General features: G+C 39.1%; 1 protein-coding gene across 1 annotated transcript in view; it reads left to right on the top strand.

Moving 5' to 3' along the window:
* Positions 1-16016, top strand: part of NSL1 (NSL1 component of MIS12 kinetochore complex) — a 32483-nt gene extending 16467 nt beyond the window's left edge. The window contains exons 5-6 of the mRNA XM_045983087.1: positions 12655-12722; positions 13975-16016. Of these exons, the coding sequence (XP_045839043.1) occupies positions 12655-12722; positions 13975-14253 (347 nt within the window). The 3' untranslated portion in view covers positions 14254-16016. The remainder of the gene's footprint in view (positions 1-12654; positions 12723-13974) is intronic.
* The last annotated feature ends 9300 nt before the right edge of the window (positions 16017-25316 follow it).

Consider the following 25316-nt stretch of genomic DNA (forward strand, 5'->3'; position numbering starts at 1 on the left):
TCTATATAAAAGATTGTATCATATCATCTGCAAATAGAGGTAGTTTTACTTCTCCCTTTCCAGTCTGCATACCTGACATTCATTGTTGATGATGTTATGCCCCAATAATGGGTCCGTGATTAAAGGAGCAAGACTGATACAAAGCGAAGGTCAAGCAAAGCTTTATTTCCCGCCAAGCATCAAGAATCTAACAGAACGTTCGGGGATGCACCTCTTACAAGAGAGGGCGACCCCCGCTCTCCTTTATGGACTGGATTTTAAGGGCAAAGGCCATGTGGTTGGGCCTGGCCACGCACAGGTGGCCAGTGAAATTGTAACACACGGAGGAAACTCCACAGTGATGCTAGGTGACCAATTGAATTACAATTTATCCTAGTAGATATTAGAACCAGCCTATTATACCTTGATTAGGATGTTCTCTTAGCAGAATTTCTATGATAGTCACCTCACAGGTCTCCTTCCTTCCATTCCAATTTTCCACCCAGCCGCCAGAGAATTCCTTTCAAAGCATTATCAGATTATCTCACCCCCTGCTTAAAACCCTGTAGTGGCTCCCCATCCTCCTTCCCCTTAGTATACAAGATCCTTTCTGACTTGGTCCCTGGCTGCTTCTCGGATTTCATCTGTGACCTTGGTCTCTTATCATTCTCACCTTTCCTTATTGTGCTGCAAATGCACTAGCATTCTTGCTGTTTCTCCACAACAAGCCAAAAGCACACTTGCCCTGTGGCTTTCTCACTTGCTGTTCCCTGGTTCCTATCTGAAACCACCTGCCTGACTCACTTCACTTAGCTCTCTGTTCAGGTTTTTCCTGACAACCTATCATATTCCCTTTTGACTCCCTTAGTCATACTCTGTCCCCTTAATCTGCTTTTGTTTTTTCACCACTTAAGACATATAATTTCTGTTTGTTTTATCATCTTTACCCCCCCCCCCACCGTATTATAAACTGCTCATGAATAAGGACTTTGTTTTGTACTTGTGTATCCCATGTTAACTCTCTGAGATCATTATCTGACATTGAACATTCAAGAAGTATCTATGAAATAAATATACAATTTTGTGTAAATTGATCATATACATTTAAAAAATAAAGATAGTATTCTATTTTATACTTTTTGTTTTTGGCTTCCTCTCTCTTTTCCATTCACTACACCTTTAAATATCCAATCTTAACCTGGTACAAATCCATTTATCCATCTTTCTCCACTTACATAATCATACAGGAATACATATGTACTGGACATTTACCGGAGTAATTTATTTTACAGAAAATTGGTTCTGTATTCAAATTATGTGCAATTTACTCTTTTAACCTAAGGATATGGTAGAAATCCTCCAATTCAACTGCCATAGATCTGTGTTTGTATTTTAAATTGTTATATTTTTATAGTTTTTGTGCTCATAGTAAATGCAAGTTTAATACGAAATTTTAAATAACCAGTGGTGTATATATAGTAGTAAATGAAAATCCTCCCAAGTCTGCTGATCCCACACACCTTCAGATAGAAAACCAGTTTGATATGTCCGATTTTAGATCTTTATCACTATATTTGTAAGTGAGCTGACAGGCACAGGGGATTTTAAGTTGTTTATTTTCTTATATAACTATTACATAATACATTCTGTGACTTTTTCACTCACCAATGTAACAGTAGTTCAACTCTGCATTTTGTTGGCAATTTCTTCGTGATTTGTACACACACAATTTTATTTAAATAGATTATGCACATTTGGGAGGAGTGGGATTTTTTATTTGTTTTTCTTGCATCCTCTTTCCTCCCATCTTCCACTCACATCTCCAAGTATACTTTCGATCAGAGGACTCCCATCTTCTAGAAAATCTTTAACCTAATCTTTCAACTTTGCTTCTTTATCATTTCTTCTATTTTTGTATTATTCTTGTTTTTATTTAATAATTTATTTTTCTTGGGGCACCTGGGTGGCTCAGTGGGTTAGAGCCTCTGCCTTTGGCTCAGGTCATGATCCCAGGGTCCTCTCTGCTCAGCAGGGAGCCTGCTTCCTCCTCCTCTCTCTCTCTCTCTCTCTCTCTCTCTGCCTACTTGTCATCTCTGTCTGTCAAATAAATAAACAAAATCTTTAAAAAATAATAATTTATTTTTCTTTTGTGCTCTCTATTATGATTTCCTTCAGCTATGAGAAGATCCTAAGCTTTTAAAATTGTTCTTAGATTGCTCTATTTTTATGCCATCTGCAGTATTCTCACCTTGGCATTAGTTATATTGGCTGTCCTTCATGGTTGTGATCTCTTCTTGTATTTTAGAATTTTGATTTGTTGACTTTTCCTTCACTAAGATTATTTATGCACCTATTTTCTTGTCACTGCTTTCCCTCCTTCCTGTCTAGTAGTTTTGTGGTTGCCTTTCATCTGGCCCTTGAAAAGTCTCAGCAAAGAGCCAGTCTAGAGTTGGCAGCATGAGGCCCCTGTTCCCCTGTAATATAGGAGATAGTGGATCTACTCACTAAGGCAGCAGACAGCTTGGTCCAGGACCAGGCTTTGAGGCATTATCTGCCTCCCATTATTTCTAATATATGCCTCAGCTCCTGGCCATTGTTATTGGCAGGTCTTTTTCAGCCTGCTTTTCAGGGTAGGAGAACTATATCTCAGTCCTTGGTTTCATACAGTGAAGCTGACTCTTTCCATTCCCTGCTCCTCTGGGGTACTTTGGGTGGGCCCCTTTTATGTTATAGAAGCAAATTCCTGGTTACCTACTGCCTACTTACCATCTCCTTACTGGTAGATCTGCAACTTCAGCCTGACTTATAGCTTTTTCTCTTTTAATTTTTATGGTTCATAGAAATGTTTCTTTTGTATATGCTTTGGGATAGCTTTTTAATTTTCTATATTTATCAGATGATGTTTTGGACAAAGGTGGGGAGTTTTGTGAATTTCCAAGACCAACTACTCTTAAACATAAATCTGTTTTCATTCCTCTGCTTAAATCCTAAAATCTTCCAATTAAAAAAGACATCTGTATCTATCAATCTATCTATATACACTACATTTCAAACACTCTTTTTTTTTTTTAAGGATTTTATTTATTTGACGGAGAGAGACACTTAGGGAGGGAACACAAGCAGGGGAGAGGGAGAAGCAGGTTTCCTGCAGAGCAGGGAGCCTGACACTCCCAGGAGCCCCAGGACCCCAAGATCATGATCTGAGCCTGGATCATGATGTGAGCCGGAAGGCAGACCAGATGCTTAACAACTGAGCCACCCAGGCACCCCACATTTCAAACATCTTAACGTTCCCTTATATGGTCTGGCCCCCACCTACCTCTCCAAATTCATTTCAGGCACTTTCCTTTTTGCCGTAGCCCTGTGGTCCACCTTTCAGTTTTTTGAAAGTGCCTCACTTTCAAACATGCTTTTTCCTGGTGCTTCTAAAGTTGGCATCTTCTCAATTTTTCTCTCATTTAAATGATACCTTCTCAGGGGTGCCTGGGTGGCTCAGTGGGTTAAGCCTCTGCTTTCAGCTCAGGTCATGATCTCAGGATCCTGGGATCAAGCCCCGCATCGGGCTCTCTTCTCGGCACAGAGCCTGCTTCCCCCATACCCCCCACCCCCTGCGAATCAAATAAATAAATAAAATCTTTTTAAAAAAATAATAAATGCTACCTCCTCAGAGAGATCTTCCCTAACCACCCTAATGACAATAGCCCCTTCTCAGTACTCTATCATAATACTTGTTTATTTCCTAAATAGCGCGTATTACAATATATTTGTGTATTTCCTTGTTTATGGTCTCACAGAACTGAAAGCTCCATGAGCTTTTTTACTTTGTATTTGCATTATATGTGCCCAGCATATAGCACCATGCTCAGTACATTTTGAGGGGCTGTTACTCACCCATGCATTCAGCATACTTATCAGATGTCCACTATATGCCAGAACTGTTCTCCTCATAGAGGATATAATGGTGAGCAACACAAACAATATCCCTGCTCTGTGGCGCTTATGTTCTAGTTGTGAGCAGAAAAGTATAAACAAATATAAAAGTAAACAGTCAGTGTAGGCTCATGTGTTTAGGTGATGAAAAACACTTGCTGGGAAAGTAGCAAGAAGGAATTTATCTTATGACAAGAGGAAGAGCCTTTCATTTAGGGTAGAGCTAGAACAAGGTTCCTAAGTTGAGAGTGTTTATAGTTCTTGAGTATTTATGGAGTAAAAGACCACTGAGGATCCAGTAAAGGGAATGGTAGGAAAGAACATTATCGGACAATGTTAGAGACTTGGCCCAGGCCAGCAACCACAGGCGAGGAGTTTGAAAATATATGGTACCTTAAAAGAGATACAACTCTTCAGTATGGAAGATGCTGGTGAGGTGCAGGTGGGAGCGGATATACAAGATTATATATTATCTGTGACCCAGCAGGTGCGTTCCACAGCTCTGTTTACGTTGTAGCAAATGGTTACCTTCCGGAAAGTCATAAATCACTGCTTAGTTTTTTGTTTCATTTTCACCAGGGGTGCTACCTTTCAATTCATGGTTCTTATTCATGCCTTTCATCATCCCTTTAGCTACCAGTATAAGCCAGACATCCTATGTAATGCAGGCTCACTTGCTCATTTATGCACATAAAATACACTGGGAATAGAAAGGAAGCCCTCAGTGCTTTTTTGCTGAATGTCTACATTCGTGCAGGCTTTTAGAAGTTCATGTTTCCCAGTTTAGTCAGTGCAGTGACCTGAAAGCAAAACTAGGTTGATTACCCAATCTTTCATTTCCACTTTTTCATTTCCCTATGTTTTAGAAAGCAAGTGCCTAGGGGAGGCAATGTCCTCAAGGGTGCCTACTTCCACATTTTTAAGAGGCAACTTTTTTTTTTTAATACCCTTGCGGCAGTCCTCTGATTAGTTATCTACCAGTAAGATGAGTTTTCATTTGTCAGCTCTAACCTTTTGTGATCCTATTAGTAAAACTAATAATTGCTTCTATATTGTCCTTTTTAAAAAAGTTCCTTAAAGTTAATTGAAGAGACTCCCTTTTCCCCTGTCCTTCACTAAACATGTAGTGATGACAAGGAGCTATTTTAAGTTTCTCTACAGTAGACTTGATACTTCCAGTTCTTTTGCTGACCCTACAAGCAGAAGACTTGGGAACAGTTCCTCTTCTTTCTTAATAATACCAACTTGCTTAAGCCACTGCCAGAATATTTACAGGTAGTTACTCACAAATGGTTACGTTTCAAAAATTTTTACTCAGTCTGAGCTTTAGAATTTGAAATGCATTTCCCTCTGAAAAAATTTGCAAGTAGTATTATAAATGGGTAAGTTTCTAGGCTACCCTCTAAAGACCAATTTTTCCTATAATGTAGCCGATATACTACCCATTTACATTGAAAAATATTAGGAAAATCACGTTTCAGATGCATATTTGTTCCAGTACAGATGCTTAAATAGGAGTTAGAGGGAACAGTTTGGATCCCTAAATACCTTTGCAGTGACAGGATAGTGGAGTCACAGAGATGTCCCCATGAAAGCTGTGGAGAGAAGGTCATGGGGAACGCATCTGGAGGAAGCCCATCTGCAGTCTCCAACATGGCAGAGACCGGCCATCTGCGTGTGATACATTCTTTAGTCAGATGTTTGTATGTCAGGAGTACTTACATGCTCTTTTACTAGTTACAAGAAGTGAAAAACTCATTTAAAATAATCTTGGGTGAGGGAGTGAAAGTTTATATATTTTGAAGTTTTCTAAGCAGATATTCATGTTGGAAAATGCCTTTTTTGATACATTTTATAGGCAACATTCATATATTTAGTGATCATTTTTAATTGTGTGTGTGTTTCCCCTGTCTTTTAGTGCTTATTAAAATCTTTGTGTGCTTGCTTTTATTCCTAAAATCATTGCTGTTCCTTAGTTTTCAATGAAAGGAATTTAACTCACATAACTTTAAAAATATACTATAATGTTAATAGTTAAAAGAGTTAAATCTAGAATTGTGCTATTTTCAGTTTTTTACCAGACATAATTTATTTTTATTTCAAAGGGATTTTTATTACGTTGGAGCTAACTTTTGACCATTTGTTAACTTTTATTCTTATAATTTTGGACAGCCGGGTATTTTGGAAAGTTACATATAGAGTATAAAAGAGCATATGCTTTGAATTCTAGGAAATGTGGGTTCTCATTCTATTCTAGATCATTTCTCAGTTCTCACAGCTTCTGTTTTCTTATCTATAAAAGGAGGCTGATGAAACCTGCTTGCCTCACAGGGTTGCTAATGGTTATCACACAAGATTGATTGGCAGTGGATGCCACCCCCTGCTACCACAGGAGTGGGCTGTCAGGGGATTAAGTGGAGACAGCTGTCATGTCATTGTGTTTCTCTTCTCGGTATTTCTGTTTTCAGAATAAACTGCACTCATCAGATTCGCTTTTAATATTTTAAAATATTTTTTAATATTTTAAATGATTTATTTAAATCATTTAAAATGATTTTTTTGTCAAAAAATCAGTAGTATTTAGTATTTATGTTGTTATGACTATATAAATGTTCCTCAGTATGTCAGGTAATCATTACTGTGAGTATATTTTTCTTGAACAGCTTCCCATCCTCCTCTGGAATGATAATTGCTTTATTTTTCTGTTTGTTTTGTTTGCTGTTGTGTCTATCAGTAATTCTTTCCCAAACTCTTTAATAGAACTGTAGAATTCCTCTCAGTATGGTAAACACTTAAGGTTATCCATCAAATCCATTTTAAAACCTTTTCCTTTTTCTTGGAGATATTCCTCTGGGAGCCTTTTGTCTTTTTAGTCTAATCTGGACCGGTTGCTGTCTAGGCTGCTGCAAAGCTTTTGTCCTATCCGTTCCTTTCCTCACCATCCTAGGAATTTCCTGCACTTCTGTTTTGAATCATGTTTCCTGGTTCCTGTGTTGTCTTCTTTCTTGATTTATTCCCTTGTTTTGGCATAGCACATCCTCTACCATCTACCTCCTATTCCCACTCACCCCAGCCATCCAGCATCAGATCCTCTTCTATGGAAACTTTCTTATAACACCTGTGAAGCCTCTACTCTTTTTTTCAATTCCCCTGTTGGATTGACCTCACCCTTCTTTGTACCTCCACAGCACTCTTGTCATAGCCTTGTTTCATCGTACATTTTGAGCACCTGCTCTGCATGTCAGGCACTGTGTTCAACACTAGGAAGTTCAAGGTTAAGAGAATGAGTTTCTTGTTCCCAAGGAATGCTAATGGATGAGTAACACCATGTTCTCACTGGAGAGAGTACTGCCCCCTAGCGGCCCTTTTCAGAAAGTGGGGTAAGTGTCTTGTTACCACAGTAATGGAGAGGGTACAGCTGACATTTTGTAGTCAGGAGCCAGGAACACTAAATGTCTTCTATGTCCAGCACAACTTTAGAATATTCCACCAGAAGTTCATGTGTGAAAATCTGTTTATGATTATCCAAACCTGGGACCTAACTCCATTCTGCACATAAACTACTCTTGGCACTTTTACATTGTCGTTGCTGTGCAAGAGATAACAGATGTTGTTGTCCATTAGTGTGGGTTTATGGACAATTTTTTTTTTCAAAATAGCATGTATTTGTACAAAAATTAAGAATCCCTTGGATGACAGATTATTTTGTAAATCATGCAGTAACAATGAAGAATATAAATTACCATATTCTTCTAGAGTAGATGTTAAAAAAGATTCTGTTCATTGTTGTATGGATGTGTGTATATATTGAGGTATAACGTACTGTGCATAGCTTGATGAATTCATACACATTCATACACATAAACATGCGCAACTGCCACCTTGATCTGGATGTGCTGAGTGTCCGCATGGTTGGGAAACATAGGATAAACTTATTTGTAAACAGTATGTCATATTTTCAAATAATGTGCCCATTATGTTTTCATGTATATAATAAGTACAACTGAAGGTATCCAAAAAGTCTAGAAACAAGAAAAATAGTATATTTATTATGTATTAATAATTGGACCCATTGCCTTAAATTTAGAAATATTTGAGTTTAAAGAAAGAGATATTGAGTATATTATCTGAAAATGTGACTAACACATATTTATCCTGCTTCCTGACTTTATGGACAGTCTGTGCTACATAACATTTCCAGTACCCAAAGCAGTTTCCTCACCTTCCTTTCTGTTTAGTACTCCCTCGGTATCAGAGGTAACCACTCTGACTTACGTCATCATATTTCTTCAAATATTCTCTGTTAGTCAACATGTGCAGGAAAGGTAAATAAAACTTTTAAAAAGAAACAAACTAAACAAAGGAATCTTTGCAACTAGAGCTACATTTTATCAGTCTATGAAAATGTTTTAGGTTCAGTTACAACTTTCATACTCCTTTTTTTCAAAGGACAATGAATTATTTAGGAGCATTTCCAATAGCATTTTTAAAAAAAGATTTTATTTATTTATTTGACAGAGATCACAGTAGGCAGAGAGGCAGGCAGAGAGAGAGGGGAGGGGGTAAGCAGGCTCCCGCTGAGCAGAGAGCCCAACGCAGGCCTCGATCCCAGGACCCCGAGATCATGACTTGAGCCAAAGACAGAGGCCCAACCCACTGAGCCATCCAGGCACCCCAAGATTGATTGATTGATTGATTGATTGATTTACAGAGATCACAAGTAGGCAGAGAGGCAGGTAGAAAGAGAGGAAGGGAAGCAGGCTCCCTGCTGAGCAGAGAGCCCGATGCGGAGCTCCATCCCAGGACCCTGGGATCACGACCTGAGCCGAAGGCAGAGGCTTTAACCCACTGAGCCACTCAAGCACCCCGGTGTTTATTCTTATTCAAAAGCTATCCCCAGAGATCTATCTACAGTCCAGAATTGGTCCATAAAGATCTACCATGTATCTCCTCTATAGTTTCTCATATTCTCATTTTAGCCCAGTCTATCCTATGTTCCTCATCGCCTTTTGATAGTATGATCACTAAAGTTTTTTTAAGTAAATTTTTTAACAAATGTAGTCAGAATTATGGTGGAATTGCAGAGTAGGATTTAATCTTAACACCTTCCCATATTATAATTTAGGGAATTATTTTGACATGGTAATTTTTTTTAAAGATTTTGTTTATTTATTTGACAGAGAGATATCACAAGTAGGCAGAGAGGCAGGCAGAGAGAGAGAGGAGAAAGCAGGCTCCCTGCCGAGCAGAGAGCCCGATGCGGGGCTCGATCCCAGGACTCTGGGATCATGACCTGAGCCGAAGGCAGAGGCTTAACCCACTGAGCCACCCAGGCGCCCCAGAACATGGTATTTTTAATAAGGCCATTTCATTTATAGAAATATTGCACCTCTAATTTTTACCGTTTCAACAGCCTATACTTTGTCTCAGTATGTTATTCATAGTCCATTGTTTCCTCCTAATCATATTAAAATCATATAGTCTGTTATTTCTCATAAAACACTAATTTTTCTATTTGTGTTTATCTGATCTTTTGTTTTCTATGTAGAATGACTTCTAATATAAATTTTCTTAAATCCAAACTTAGTATAATAGTAAACAATTATTTGAGTACTTCATTATGTCTTCTGATGTGGATATGAACATACTAAACATATTAAATAATATTTTATGATAAATGTCCATTTTTCCTTTGTATTTCTGTTTATATGTACAGAAATATCATCTATGAATTTTTTTTGGAATAGTAAGGGGAACTTTACGAAACATGTTCTAAAGGAGGAAGTTGAGTCTGATAGGGTTGAGAAGCTGTTCTAAACCAATCAGTGCAGTGCAGTCTTCCAGATATTCTACTGGAATTCTCAGGACAAGTGGCAGTCTGTAGCCCGGGAATGCTCAATTCAGACAGAGGGTAGAATTCGTGGCAGGGATCATGGAGATGTGAGGCTACACAGGAAGTTTGAGCCGATTTTCAACGAGTGCTGGTTTGTTTCTGTGTGTTTATCTTCTAACCTGAAAGTTCCTTGAGAGGCAGAGACCGTTTTTCCTAACTCTGAGTCCCTAGTGCTGGGCCTAGTCCACGGAAAATTTATAATAAATGTTGGAAGAATGGGCAACTCCCACACAGGTGGGAGAGAACTGAAGGGTGGGCCTGGCCAGAAGCCAGATTGCCACAAGAGTACCAGGTGGTGGGTCATGTATTTGTCATACTCAGAAGGAAATTTATTTATTTACTTATTTTAAAAAGATTATTTATTTGACAGAAACAGCGAGAGGGAATACAAGCGGGGGGGTTGGTGGAAGGAGTGGGAGAGGCAGAACCAGGCTTCTCGCTGAGCAGGGAGCCCCGTGCAGGGCTTGATCTCAGGACAGATCCCGAAGGCAGATGCTTAACTAAGCCACCCAGGCTACCCTCAGAAGGAAATTTAATAATTGCCTAAGTACTTTGGGGAAATCCCCCTAAATCTTAAAAGAATTGAAATTAGCATATTATTCTAAGGCAAGGGTCCTTAGAATAAAGGGGGATTATGAATTTGGATAGAAAAAAATTACATTATTTTTACTAACCTCAGACTTGAGATTTAACATTTCTTTCAATGTGGAATGTAGGTCACAGTGGTAATTTTAACAGTACCTGTAAACATTTTTTTTGCTATTAAAAGCCATAGATATTTTCTTCTTTCTTTTTTTTTTTTTTAAGATTTTATTTATTTATTTGACAGAGATCACAAGTAGGCAGAGAGGCAGGCAGAGAGAGAGAGGAGGAAGCAGGCTTCCGTCTAAGCAGAGAGCCCGGTGTGGGGCTCGATCCCAGGACCCTGGGATCAGAACCTGAGCCGAAGGCAGAGGCTTTAACCCACTGAGCCACCCAGGTGCCCCAAAAGCCATAGATATTTTCAGTTTCAGTTGTTGCAGGTACCTCACAATATTGTTTATGCTCACTATTTTCACATTATGGTAATTATTAGACCTGGTATTTCATCTTGTTATTTAAACCACTAATAAGCACGTGTATTACCTATCATAACTTTGTAATAATTGTATTTTGAAATTTAAAAACATTCTGAAATTCTAGAGTAAGCAAAAGCAGTGTTATAATGATAGAAATCAGATGAGTGGTTGTTTCTTGTAGAGAGGTTTGACTGGGAAAGGGACACAAAAGAACTTCTAGGGTGATGGAAGTGTCCTGTGCATGGTATGCATATATCACAGGTGACTGAATGTTAAATTGACATCTGCATTTCACTATATGTAAATTATACCTCAATTAAAAAACTAAAACATTTAGAACTATTCTTAGAAGGTATCTGTAGGCTTCATCAAATTGCCAAAGTGGTCTCTGGTAGCAAAAATGGTTAAGAACCCTTTTTTTTTTTGAGATTTTATTTATTTATTTGACAGACAGAGATCACAAGTAGGCAGAGAAGCAGGCAGAGAGAGAGAGGGAAGCAGGCTCCCTGCTGAGCAGAGAGCCTGATGTAGGGCTTGATCCCAGGACCCTGAGATCATGACCTGAGCTGAAGGCAGAGGCTTAACCCACTGAGCCACCCAGGCGCCCCTGGTTAAGAACCCTTTTACAGAGGCTATCCTTTTGCCTTTCTCTTTCTTTGAGTACCCTCTTTCTCCCAGTTACTTTTGCTATTCATTTCCCCTTTATTCTAAATGTGTTCTCATTTTTTTGACCTAAAGAAAATCAGAAAAGAAAAACAGCAGCTATGAAAGAAATTTTTTGCTTGGTTATTTGCCACTTCCTTGAAGCTAGTAAGGCTGTAGCTCTCCTGACATGGTTATGTATCTGCTTAGATTTGAAGTAATTTCTACTGATAACTAATCTTCTGAAAACTAATTTGTAGATGATTTCAAAAGGGAATGATTTTTTTAAGATTTTATTTCTTTATTTGAGAGAGAGCACAAGCAGGGGGATCAGCAGAGGGAGAGGGAGAAGCAGACTCCCCACTGAGCAGGGAGCCCAATGTGGGGCTCGATCCCAGAACCTGGGATTATGACTTGAGGTGAAGGGAGACGCTTAACCAACTGAGCCACCCAGGCACCCCAAGTAATGATTTTTCTTATCCAGTTTTGCTTGGAGTTTTAGTAGCATTTTTATTCCTTGAATAAAATTATATATTATAATTTTATTATATCATTGAATATGCAGTTCTTTTGTGAAGTAGCCATGAACATTTATAACAAAGATTGGAAGGAAGTAAAATGTATTAGGAATCAGTAAAGCATCAAGGAAGGAAGGAAAGAAAAATTAATATTACTGACAGTCTAATCCAGGTTTTTTCCCCCAGAAATTCCATTGAGGTATCCCTGATGCAGTGTGATATTGTATATTCCAAATTCAAAGATGTTTTGCTTATATAATACTCAGTAATACAGATATCAGATATTAGCCTATATCTATTTAAAATGTGGTGACAGGACTTGAGGATGTTGAACACAGTGTAGGTACGTATAGAACAAATATCAGCTGCACACAGTGCTAAGACTACTCCTAATAGAACTCTTGTTGCCTGTCATAACTGTTAGTTTTACTCTACTGTTCTAACGTTTCCATGACCTTTTTATTTATCTAAATAAATTTAATAGGACACTTTCTTTAATAGATTACAAAGTATTCTAAGAAAGATTGAGCTAAGGTGGATAATCCTAACAAATTTTGTCCAAATAACATCTATGTCTCTTATGAGTTTATATTAGATAAAAAACCTAAAATACTATTTGGCGGTTTCTTTGCAGCCTGTCGTGTGGAAAATTTGAAATGCAGAGGAGAAACAATAGCTAAGGAAATCAGTGAAGCCATGAAGGTAAAAGCTACATGCCGAAAAGTTATAAAATGAACAAAATGTCACTAGGTATTTGCTTTAAACATGGATATATATTTAGTCTATTGTAACAGGAATTCTCAGTAGTCTTTAAAGTAGATCTTTAATGAATTTATTAAAGAGACAATAACACTGAGGATAATTAACATTTAGTAGGCACCAGTATATGCCAGTTTCATATCTGGTTTCTTTGAAGATTGATTATATTTTTGAATTCTGAAAGTTAGCAGTCCATCAAACAGTTTTGGATAATAATACTGCCTAACTTTTAGTGAGCATGTGTGGTTCGGGCACCATTTATCTGCTTTACATATGTCACCTTCCAGTAACCCTGTGAAATAGATAACTGCTAATTTCCCTGTTTTATAGTTGAGAAACTGAGGCACAGAGAGAGGCTGTTCCTTGCCCAAATAAATAAATAAATGAATCAAGACTAAACCCTGGATATTTGGCTCCAGAGCCTATATATATATTCCTAACCGCTATATTATGCTGCATATCCAACTTGGATATCTTAATATGGTTATAACAGAATTGTTTATATTCTTGACATTTATTTTATGCATACAGAAAAACATTTGGATATCTAGTTTATGAAAATTGTTTCAAAACTCTTTGGAATCTCCCATGTTTTGGTAATTTTCTGTAACATTCTTTTGCAGTTTATATTGATTCCATGATTTTCTGGTACCCAAAGTATTTTCTTTACCAAGAGTTGGCAAACTGGTGGCAGAAATCTAGCCTTGCCACTTGTCTTTGCAAATAAAACTTCATTGGAACACAGCTGTTTCCATTCATTTATTTATTGTCTGTGGCTTCTTTACATTACAGTGCAGAGTTGAGTAGCTGTGACAGAGATGTAAGGCCCTTTACAGGAGAAATGTACTTGTTCCTGCTCTTGATGATCAAGATTTCTAAAATACTTCTATCCTAAAATATAGAATTTTAGACATTAAATCCTCAGTTCTGAAATTCCGTTACTTCCTGCTGCCAAAGTTGTATTTTACTACCAGGCATCGTAGGAATAGAATGTATCTTTTTAGTTTTAGTTTTTGTTTAAAATCCTCAATTAATATTGGTATTTTAAGGTCAAGCCAGATATCTATGACCCAAATAATTAGATCTTAGAAAAAGCCTTAACCTGAAGAAAGAAATTCTAGAGCATTGTATCTGTCTCTGTGTGTTTGTGTTCCAACCTGAGATTAATGTTATGTATTACTCTTGTTTGTTTAAGTCCTTGCCTGCATTAATTGAACAAGGAGATGGATTTTCCCAAGTTTTAAAGATGCAGCCTATTATCCAGCTCCAGAGGGTCCACCAAGAAGTCTTTTCCGGTTGTTATAAGAAACCAGATGTTAAACCTGAGAGCTTTTTAACACAAATAGAAACCACACCAACAGAGACTTCAACCAGGAAAGCCACTGACCTGGTCCTGAAAAGAAGGCGACCTAAAGACTGTCCCCAGAGAAAATGGTATCCACTGCGGCCAAAGAGAATTAATCTCGACACATAAACTCTTCTTGTTTGTCTTGAGAGTTGAAATTCGACACTGTCAACATTTAGATTATAGCCTAATGCCTAGACAGGATTTCATTTAAAAAGGCAAATAACTCTTTAACTAGTGATTCCCTTATACAAATATAGTAGCTCTATGCTAGGCTATAATGTAATAATTGTATTTCCTCATCATTCCGTCTTTGGTATGTGAAAAGTATATTTTTTGAATATTGGCACAAAGCCCATCAGTGGGCATTAAGAATGCAGGCTTTTACAGTCCTTAAACGTAATTAACTCTTGGCTGCCTTACAGCTTTTGTGGAATATCACTAGTAACACGTTCTAGTGGACTCCTAGTATACATCATCTTTCTTTTAAGAAGAGCAGTGTCACAGCTTTCTCTAAGTGCTGAAAGTCATCATCAGTTCTGTTTAGGAGCTTAGGAGCAGATAAAGTTCGTTTGTTTGTTTCCCCAATGCAGTTTGATTTATCACATTGATATGCAGATGAAGAGACTGGCTTTGACCAGTCTCAATAACTTTTTTATTCCAAGTTTGGCTAATTTGGATTTGTGGTATTATTTTTAGAATTTTTTGGGTTTTGTTTTGTAAGACAAAGATGACTTATTTATATAAGACTTTCTCTTAGAAATAAAAATTGGCATGTAGCCAATGTTTCTTGTCCACACTTATTTTCTATAGGCCTTTCAACTTTTAAACATTATTTGACTTGGGACTAAGGGTTTCTCTTCAGAATTTTTTATTATATCTTTGTACATGATTGCAGTTCAAAAATATATATGGGGTTAAAAATTAACAAGTTGTCATTGTGGAACAAATATAGTTGCAATCATACTGAACTATTTTACATTTACGGCTGTTTATTTTTATTATCAAGGATGTTATTGGTAGAAGGCAAAGAAAGCTATATCGCCTATAGCTCTAATATTTCGCTATAGCTTATTATAGCTCTTACTGTGTCTTTTCCACACATTAATACAATGTAGGCAGGGCCATCTAACTTTTCTCCTTTGATGCCGATAACTTCATTCGTTTGCAGAGGAATTTAATCATGATGTTGGGAAATCTGAAATTCTCATTTATTATGTCTTAACAATCATGAAAATGTGACAAAGTTTGTCTCAGTGAAGAAAATTTACAAAGCCACTTTATTGCACTCTGTATTTTAATGTTGCAGTTTCAGATGTGTATATTTGTAATTGCAGTGTGTTTTTAATTAAAATAATGTACAAAGACTGAAATCTTGATACTGTGTATTTTTTAGTTGTTGGAGACATCTTGAACTCAGCTTTAGTTGAATGATAGGTAACCATCCTGCCTTTCAGAGCGTACTAAATTTCCCTTTGAACTTGTTGTGAAGCTACAGAATATTGTTATTATAATACAGTGCTATGTTTTTTATAATATTTTATAATATTTTTATAGCATAAAATTCTGTATGAGTTGTTTCGTTTCAATAGCCTATAAACAAAACACTTATTGTAAATTCTCCTAGATTAGATAATTGCTTTGTGATTATATAAGAAAATGTCTTCCTTTTTTAAGAGACATATTGAGATACATATTGAGAGACATAGAATTTAATGACTTGATGTCTTGGATTTGCTTTGAAATATGTCGGCAAGGAAAAAAAAGAAAAGGAATAGATTAAGTAAATGTGGCAAAAATCTTAATAATGTTGGATCTGTGTGATGGAGCCATCCTTCTACTCTTGTACCTGTTTGGAATTTGTAAAATTAAAACAAAAGTTTGTTATATTTTAAAGTTCCCAGACAACTGAAACTTAAAATCCCTCAGAGAGCCCAGAGTATCACTCCACAGTTATAGTGGAGTTCCAAATGGAGTACCACCAGGCAGGACAGTATATTAGCATTGTTAATTAGGATAAGCCTGGCTGATATCAGTGAAAGTATTGGGTTGGTATACTTTATTTTTATTTTTTTTTTAGTAATCTTTACACCCAACATGGGGCTTGGTCTCATGACCCCAAGATCAAGAGTCACATGCTTTTCCGACTGAGCCAGCCAGGGGCCCAAAGTATACATTTTTAGGAGGAGAAATTGGATTCCTGCATAAGCCAAGAATTAGCTAAGATAATGAAAAGTAAGAAAGTCTATAGTTGTAGGCAATGTTGAAGGAAAACAAAGTCAAGTGTTGGCCTCCTTAGGGTAAAAAGAAGACTGGATTGGATGGAGTCTTAAAATTTGCTTTCAACAAAAACAAAACAAAAAAGCATAGCACAAGAAGGTCAAATCCAGTTCCAAGGCAGAGAGAACGCTGTTAAAGCAGCTAGTTTCTGAAAGAAGTGAAGGAAAATGGGTTTTCTAAACTTCAGCCATTGGAAACTATTAGTCTGATTGAGTCGCTGTAACGCATTAGACTGGATGGCTTCAAAAACAAATTTAATTTCTTTTAATCTGGAGGCTTAAAGTCCATGACCAAGATGCCAACAAATTCAGTTTCTGGTGAGGTTTCTCTTCCTTTGTATATATGTGGTGTGGGGGAGGAGTGTTGGTACTTCTTTTTATAAGGGCGTTAATACTATTGGATCATGGCCCCACCCATATGACCTCATTTACCCTTTATTTCCTTAGAGTCCCCATCTCCAAACAGAGCCCACACTGGAGGTGAGGGCTTCAACTAGGGATTTTGAGGGGACACAAATACTCAGTCCATACCAGTAGACAACAGAAATCATATCCTAGAACTTCTCTGGGTCATTAAGGCTTAGGCTGCGTGAAGAACAAAGTCAATCAAATCAGACTTTTTGTTTGCTTCAAAGTATAGCTATCTCTAAGACTGAATTTGTTTGAGTTGTGCTGAAGGCCATGGTTTTTCCTTCTCTCCCTTCACAGTCATCCATTCAACAAATACATGTTAGGCACCTACTCAGTTCAAAAGTCAGGTTCAGAGCATAGTCTCAGACCCAAATCATCTATTAGTTATTATTAGTTAATGTTAGTTAAATAGTATTGGAATATGGAATACTAGAGTTACTTAACCTCTCTGTGCCGTTGTTTCCTCTAATTTAATGGGGATGATGATAATACCTACATCATAGGGTTATTATGTGAAGTAAATGTGTTCATAATATAAAGTCCTTAGGCTAGTACTTGGCACACAATTTACATAGTGAGCATTCTGTAAGCACTGTTACTGCTTGGCTTGATGAAAGAAATGAAAACACTAAACATTGTCTAAACATTGTCTTCAAGAAGCCCTTATATTCTAATGGAGACAGTGAGCATGGAAACAATGATCGTGCAAAGCAGCTAATGCTAAATAGATGTATATTGGCAAACTTTGGGAAGAAGCTCGGAAAATCTTTGTGGAGGAGGTGACGTTTCAGCAGTTTTGATTATTTTAGGTGAAAAATCAGGAAGATTGCTGGCAGTGTGAAGAGAATTTCGCAAGGCAGGTGGTTGGGAGAGAGAGCATAATGTACCGAGGACCATCAGGTACGGCTATATGTATCTTGTCTAAAAAGACTTGCTATAGGTGAACTTGAAAAGAGGCAGGGTCAGCTCTTAAGAACTTTGTACTTTTTAGAATTGGCAATGAATCCCTTTTTCTTCTTGTGTAGCATTTCCCCCCAAATAGCAAGAACGAGAGAAATACGCAATCTGATGATGAAACCAGGAGGTACGTTGCCTAGACCATAACATATGAAGAAAGAATGTATATGGAGGAAATAGTAATGAATTAGCAGATCAGAAGAAGTGTCTGCAAAGAGAGACATTGGTAAGAGAAATTTGCCTGTTTGCCCCCAGCATCTCTGGAGAGCTGAAGAATGGAGGACACTACAAAAAGCTGAGATGAGATGGAGGAACCTAAAATGAGATTGTGTCCACCACCCCTCCATTCACTGTCAGTAATTGCCTTTGCCAGAGGAGCGTGTTTTCTGAAAAAGTTGAAATAAAGAGTCCCTGGAGAGTAAAGGTGAAGCTCAGAACAAACAAATGCTCAGAATAAAATTCTCCATTGGAATGGTAAGATTTGAAGTTCTAGAATACGGGTCGTTTGGCTCACACATCTTAGGTGATCCTTTAGAGAAACTGAACAACCTGAGAGAAAAGAGCTACAATAGTGGGATATTTAAAGACCCCAAACCACAGACAGCTGGCCAGTCCAACCACCCTATTCTGCAGTCATTCAGTGTCTTAAGTTTCAGTTACACAGAGCTTCCAGAAACGTTTTTGTATTTCATTCTAAAAAATAAGTGGACATCATAAAAAAAAAACAAACTGGAAGCTACCCACATACCCATCAGTAGTAGAATGAAAAAAATTTGTTGTGGCATATACATATCATGAAACATAAGAATTTTTAAAAAATGAATTACTGATAGAACATGGGTGAATCTCAAAGATGTTATGTTGAATAAAAGAAGCCAGACACAAAAGAGTGCATACTGTGTCTGAAATCAGAATAGGCAAAACCAATCTGGTGATTACCCGTGGGGAGAGGGGAGATATTAACTGGGAATGGGCACTAGGAACTTTTTTGGGTAAAGGAAATGTTCTGTATTTGATCCAAGTGTTGCTTACATGGCTGTATATATATGTATAACTGCTTAGCTACATATTTATGCATTTTATTATATGTAAGTTTTATCTAAAAAAATAATAAACAAAGAAATCAAGATTTACCAGACATTTGAAGGAGGAATTTATTATTAAAGATTTATTTTTTTAGAGAAAGAGCATGTGCAAGTGGGGATAGGGCCAGAGAGGGAGGGAGAGACTCTCAAGCAGACTCCCCACTGAGTACAGAGCCCACCATGGAGCTCGATCTCACAACCCTAGATCATGACACTAATCGTGACCTGAACTGAAACCAAGAATCAGATGCTCGATCGACTGAGCCACCCAGGTGCCCCTTGAGGGAGGCCTTTAAATGCAGAGACCAAAGACTATGAGTTCCACAAAGGAAAGAATCTTTGTTCTGATGTGTTCCAAACACCTAGAAAGGTGCCTGGCATATAGTTTCTTAGTGCATATTGGTTAACCGAGTGAATGAAAACAAGTACACTAAAACCAAAGAGAAAATAAGACCTCAAAAAACCTAGAGATACATATAAAACAAAGTTTCAGAATAATCACTGTCCTCCCAGAGATAACAGAAGATATTCCATTTATTAAATATCTGAATATTAAATATCTGAATGTTAAGAAACAAGAAAGAGTTCTTGAAAATTATAGGTGTAAAAGTTGAAAGAAATTCAGTAGGAAGGCTGGAAGATAATACAAAATTTTCCCAAAAGCAAAACAAGAAGATTAACAGATGGCAATTTAGAAAAGGTAAGAATAAAGAGAATAAATTCAGAGGGTCCGATATCTGCCAGAAAGTACAGAAAAGAACCAAGGAGCAAAATTATCAAACAATGCAATTATCATGTGACCCAGGAATATAACTCCAAGGTCTAAACCTAAAAGAACTGAAGACATGTCTCCACAACAATTTGTACATGAATGTTTGTAACAGCAACTCAAATGAATATCAGCTGATAAATAGAAAAATAAAATATGGTATATCCAACTGATGGAATATTATTTGGCAGTAAGTACAGTACATATTACAATGTGGATAAAACTTGAAAGCGTGCTAAGTTACAAATCACTCACAAAAAACTTTTGTATGATTCAATTTATATGAAATCTCCAGAGCTGGCAAATCTATAGAAACAGAAAATAGATTAGTGGTTGCCCAGGGATGGAGGAGAGGGGAGGGTGGGAGGAATGGGGAGTGACTCCTATTAGGTATAGGGTTTCCCTTGGGGGTGATGACCATGCTCTAAAATTGATAGGAGTGATTGTTGATTGGTGAATATTGGTTGGTACACTTTATTATTTATTTTTTAAAGATTTTTGAGACAGGGATCACAAGTAAGCATGGGGGGAGGGGAAAGCAGGCTCCCTGCTGAGCAGAGCGCCTGATTTGGGGCTCGATCCCAGGACCCTGGGATCATGACCTGAGCTGAAGGCAGAGGCTTAACACACAGAGCCATCCAGGCACCCCTGGTTGGTACACTTTAAATAGGAGAATTACCCGGGATGGGAAGTGTATCTCAATTTAACAAGAGTAAAGAAATAGAAATAATACAAGAAACATTCCCAGATACCAAGACTCCACATGGATTCCAAAACTCCAGGAGGAAAAGCCCACCGAGTATTCAGCTATTCAGCACAAGAAATGAAGATAAGAAACAAAAAACAAAATCCCCCCTCCCCCGCCAAGGCACATCACTGTATTAAAGAGAAGTTCCTAAAAGCTTCCACTAGGGGAGAAAGATCATAAAGGAAGAGGAATCTGCATGGCATCAAACTACTAAACAGTAATTTTTTTTTTTTTAAGATTTTATTTATATACTTGGGAGAGAGCAAGAGACAGAACATGAGCAGGGGAGGGGCAGAGGGAGAAGCATTTATCCCCCTGAGCAGGAAGCCTGACGTGGGCTCAATCCCAGAACTCTGGGATCATAACCTGAGCTGAAGGCAGACACTTAACCAACTGAGCCACCCAGGTGCCCCTAAACAGTAACTTTTAATCTAGAACTCTCTGGAGCAATAAACCTAGAAACATCTAGTATAAATGAGTTGCAACCTAGAAACTACACCCAGCCAAACTATCAGTCAAGTGAGAGTTTAACCCAAAGCCATTCTCAGACATGTAAAATTTAAATAAATACATACTTTAAATAAAATATATACATTTTACCCCCACAGCATGCTGTTTGGGACACTACTAGTGGATGTGCTCCATTACACAGGCTAACAAAAAAGCAGTGGCTGTGGGGTCTAGCAAAGAGAAGCTACAAGATGGAGAGCAGCAAACTCGAGTCCACGGGACATTAGTCAGCAAATGTGGAGAAAAGTCCCTCCAGTCAGACCAGGCTGCAACAGGAATAGAAAGGATTAGAAAAGAGGTATTTTCAGGAGGAGGAAATATAACTGACAAAAGGAGGGATTGTTTTAACCACCTGGAGAACTGTATAAAGGAGATATTAGTGGTATTTAGATGTCCAGAAAAACGAACCAGATAAGAAATCAGACAACTATTCGCTATAGTATAAGCAGAAAGCTGTACAGGAAGTGTACTCACAGTTACAAATCAGCTTCACAGTGACCAGTGTTCATAGATGTAACAAGGAACACTCTAAACTGAATTCAATAAAAAATTGGCATAATTCTATTGGGAGGGTAAGAGGATTGGGAAGTAATCAGTACAGGAAGGGCACTCGGCAGTTGGGGCGAGTAGTGGCGAAAGCACTAGAGCTGGGTTCAGGGTCCCCCCTTAACTGCTGGGCTCTGGGGAAGTCCACGGTGTCCCAGGTCAGGAGCTGGGAGCAGCCAGGGTGACAGGGATCGGGTACGGAGGGAGCTTCTGGACCAACCAATGCAGAAGTTCATTTTGTAATACTGAAACAACTCATGTGGTCGTACTGTGTGACCATCTGAGCATCAGCCATAAAGTGGGAATGTTGGGGAGTAAACTCTTCACCACAAGTAAAAGTCAGTGCATAATCCCTGAAACAGCTGAACCAAAAGACACCAGAAGGTGGATATTATTCAAGCAAATACCAGAAAAAGCAAACAAACTGCTGAGAGACTGGAAAGTGAATGAACTGAGGTGGCTGAAGCAGGCTGACGAACTGAGATTTTTTTGTTATAAGCCTTATGGATTTGATTCTTTTATGTGCGTGTAATACTTGCATAAAATTACATTTTTAAGTGATTTTAAAACTCACGCAATATGCAAGTGAATATGAGTAATCTTTGATTCTATCTTTCATTATTCCTATCACTGAGAATTAAGAAACAAATCCCCCGGAGGCTTTTGCAAGGTTTCAGTTCCATTCTCTCGGTATATTTCAGATAAGACTTGCAGACTTTGTTTTTAGCTGAGAGTTTAGTTTTGGTTTCTTTAGAGGGTTGTTTTTTTTTTTTTTTTTTCTCCCTGAACTATTGCTTTGCAAATAGGATTCCATTATGCAGCCTCTGTGTATAGAAATGATGAAAAACTATCTTTCTGGAGAACCACTGAAGAGGTTGCAGTGACTTTATGAAAGGATTTGGGGGAAACTAATGTTATATTCATTTGAAACTTTAGGGCTCAAAGTCTCCCCATAATCATTGCTTATACCCTGTGGGCTATTCACTAATATTAGTTCAATGGATGAATGATTTCACGTTGCAAATTTGACTTGTCAGTTTCCTCTAGCTCACAATCTGACATTAATGACTTGGCATTCATGTTCATTATTAATTGAGTTTAGAAGATGGGCTTTGTACTGCAGGAAGTAGAGGGTGAGAGCATGAGAGGGGTGGGATCTAAAGGACTGGGGGGCAAATCCTGGGGAACTTGCCTGAATTGGAACTCTAGGGGCTCTTGGCTACTGAAACTGAAGTCTGCGCCCCATATCCCGGAGGATGTCAGAGCAGAGGATGGCATTCACATTCTCAAACGGACTCCACGGTGCTAACAGATCTATTTTCCCTCTGGCCCTCTTCTCCTTGGGTTGCATTCCTTTGACTTTGTGTGGCCTGGCAGAGCCAGATAAGAAAACTTGGCCCCTTGGGGTCCCCTGCTCCAGCTGATCCCCGCGCCTGTGAAGGATCAGGCCGTCTGAATTTTCACCTTGATCAGCCTCAGTCAGAGAATGGCTCCCATGCCTCCGGGTTCATACCTAGTCAGAGACTTCAAGGCCTCCCTTTGCTGCCCACACGCGGGGCTCTGCCGCCCACTCCTGCTCTGGTGTTACCTGGATGGGAATCCCCTCCGTGCCCCTCTTCACCACCTTTTCTTTTGAATCATCTTACAGCTGGGTAGGGTGTCTCCACTGGAAGAGAAGGTAGAAAAAGGAGAAGAGGGATGATTTGACCTGTGTATCTTGCTTCATTTCCTCCCCTGATTTAAAAAAAAAAAAAAAAAAAGATTTTGGTGGGAAAAAAGGTTCGAATTAGTGTGGGTCTGAACTTTCGCTGACTTGTCATCTTCTGTGTACGCCACATCTGCCCATCTCTGATCCCGGGAGGGTGGAGGGGTGGCAGTGGCTGCATAACAACATCTGGGCAACTTGTGGTCCCCTCTGCTCCAGGTCCCCAAACCCCAGCTTCGGAGCCTCCTGGCCTTTCCCACTCACGTGCCATACAATATTTTAAAATCATTTTTCAGGGATGTCCAGGTGGCTTGGTGGGCTAAGTGGCTGCCTTCAGCTAAGGTCAAGATCCCAGGGCTGTGGGACTGAGCCTCACGTAGGGCTCCCTGCTCAGCGGGAAGCCTGCTTCTCCGTCTTCCACTCCCCCTGCTTATGTTCGCTCTCACTGTCTCTCTCTCCATCAAATAAATAATCTTTAAAAAATAAAGTCATTTTTCATACATGCCTTCTTTTATTCCACAAATACTCCATGAATCCAAACAGGGTGCTAAGGTGCCTATGGCTATGCACATGTGAGCCAAGGAACAGACCCAGCGCACGAGCCATCTACCGTTGGCCACTGGAGAAGCCAACGGGCTGGTCCAGGGGGACCAGAGGGAAAGAGGAGCAGCGGGGGCCGGAGGGACACACATACTGCTGCCAACGTTCCAGGTTCCAGAAGAAAGAGGAGACTGAAACCCACAGGTTTCTGAGACTTCTGAGGAATTAGCTGCAAGAAGTTGGTTTGTCTGGCTTCAGCAGCTACGGCAGGGTACTGCGGAACTCCTATACCTTACTAGCAAATTTTGATACTGCAATTTCCCTTTGTTAGAAGCCCAGCCAAGAATTTTTCTTTTAAAGGAAATTATCAGATTTGGCAAATGATTGCTTCTTTAGGTATACTTCTTACTAAAATGAAGCCTCATTTCGTTTGTCCTTTACACTCAAAAGGAAGAAAACTTCAAGAACTAAGTAAGCACTGCTTTCTCTTTTCTGGGTGATGGACTCCGTGACTCCCATCTCTTGACCCCAGCACTCTCTGGCTGCCTTCCCTGAAACACTGGACCTAATCTGCTGGGGGTTCTGCCTGGACACCCTTCTCCTACCCCCCAGCTGTTACCTAAGTGTGGAGAAAGGAAACAGAGGAGGGATACTCTGAGACGTGGGAACAAAGACGCCATGGTCAGGTTTACCCCTATGTTGTCTGTGAAGGTGGTACACTCTCTGGGGCCTTGTCAGATGGTGTGTGTAACGTGCGGAGAGACCTGCGGTTTCCCTCACTACTTAATACATTGGGTCAGTGTTTCATGATGCTCAGAAACCATGTTTTTCTCTAACAAATTCCTTTTCTCTTTCATATCTCCCTAGAAATCTGATTTTAAAAAAATTGTTTTTAAGATTTATTTATTTGACAGAGAGGGAGAGATCAGAAGCAGGCAGGGGGGGGGGGCGGAGGAAGCAGGCTCCCCGCTGAGCAGAGAGCCCGATGCAGAACTCAATCCCAGGACCCTGAGATCATGATCTGAGCCAAAGGCAGAGGCTTAACCCACTGAGCCACCCAGGCGCCGCTGAAAAATATTGTTTAAACAAAACCGCAATGTCAGATTTGTTCTAGCAACATGAAATCAGAATATATTCTACTCTTGGGAGACTAGTTATAAGCACAGTCTAGGACAGGAAGGTGATATTTGTCCCTCTGGCCCCTGTGAACTGTGGGAAGATGAAAAAGATGAAGCCAGTAGACTCAGAGCCCCACATCCCCTCTCTGGGGAGTGGTCTCAGACTAGAGGAGAATGAAGGGACTCTGAGAGGACACGGCCTGGAAGCACATTGTCCCTGTGCTCCCCATCTAACCGTGATCCGACAGGAAGGTAAAATCAGTGCTGGGATGATGCGCCACAATTCAGCCCCTGAGACTGTCTTAGCTCTGTTGTTTCACAAAAGGCGTTTGGAGATGCCTACATGACTGTGGGAGGAGCCTGTAAAGGTGGCTGGCAGCCCATTAGAGGGACACTGGGAAGAATGACTGAATCACCCTACATTGGTCTGGACACTAAAAGGGAATCACAGCCATCCTTGTGGCCAGTGGGAGCGGAGGTGAGCTACGTGGGCAGGAAGGGACACAAGCCTCGACCAGATCGTC

The sequence above is a fragment of the Meles meles genome, chromosome 17 (genome assembly GCF_922984935.1).
Source record: "Meles meles chromosome 17, mMelMel3.1 paternal haplotype, whole genome shotgun sequence".
Classification (NCBI taxonomy): domain Eukaryota; kingdom Metazoa; phylum Chordata; class Mammalia; order Carnivora; family Mustelidae; genus Meles; species Meles meles.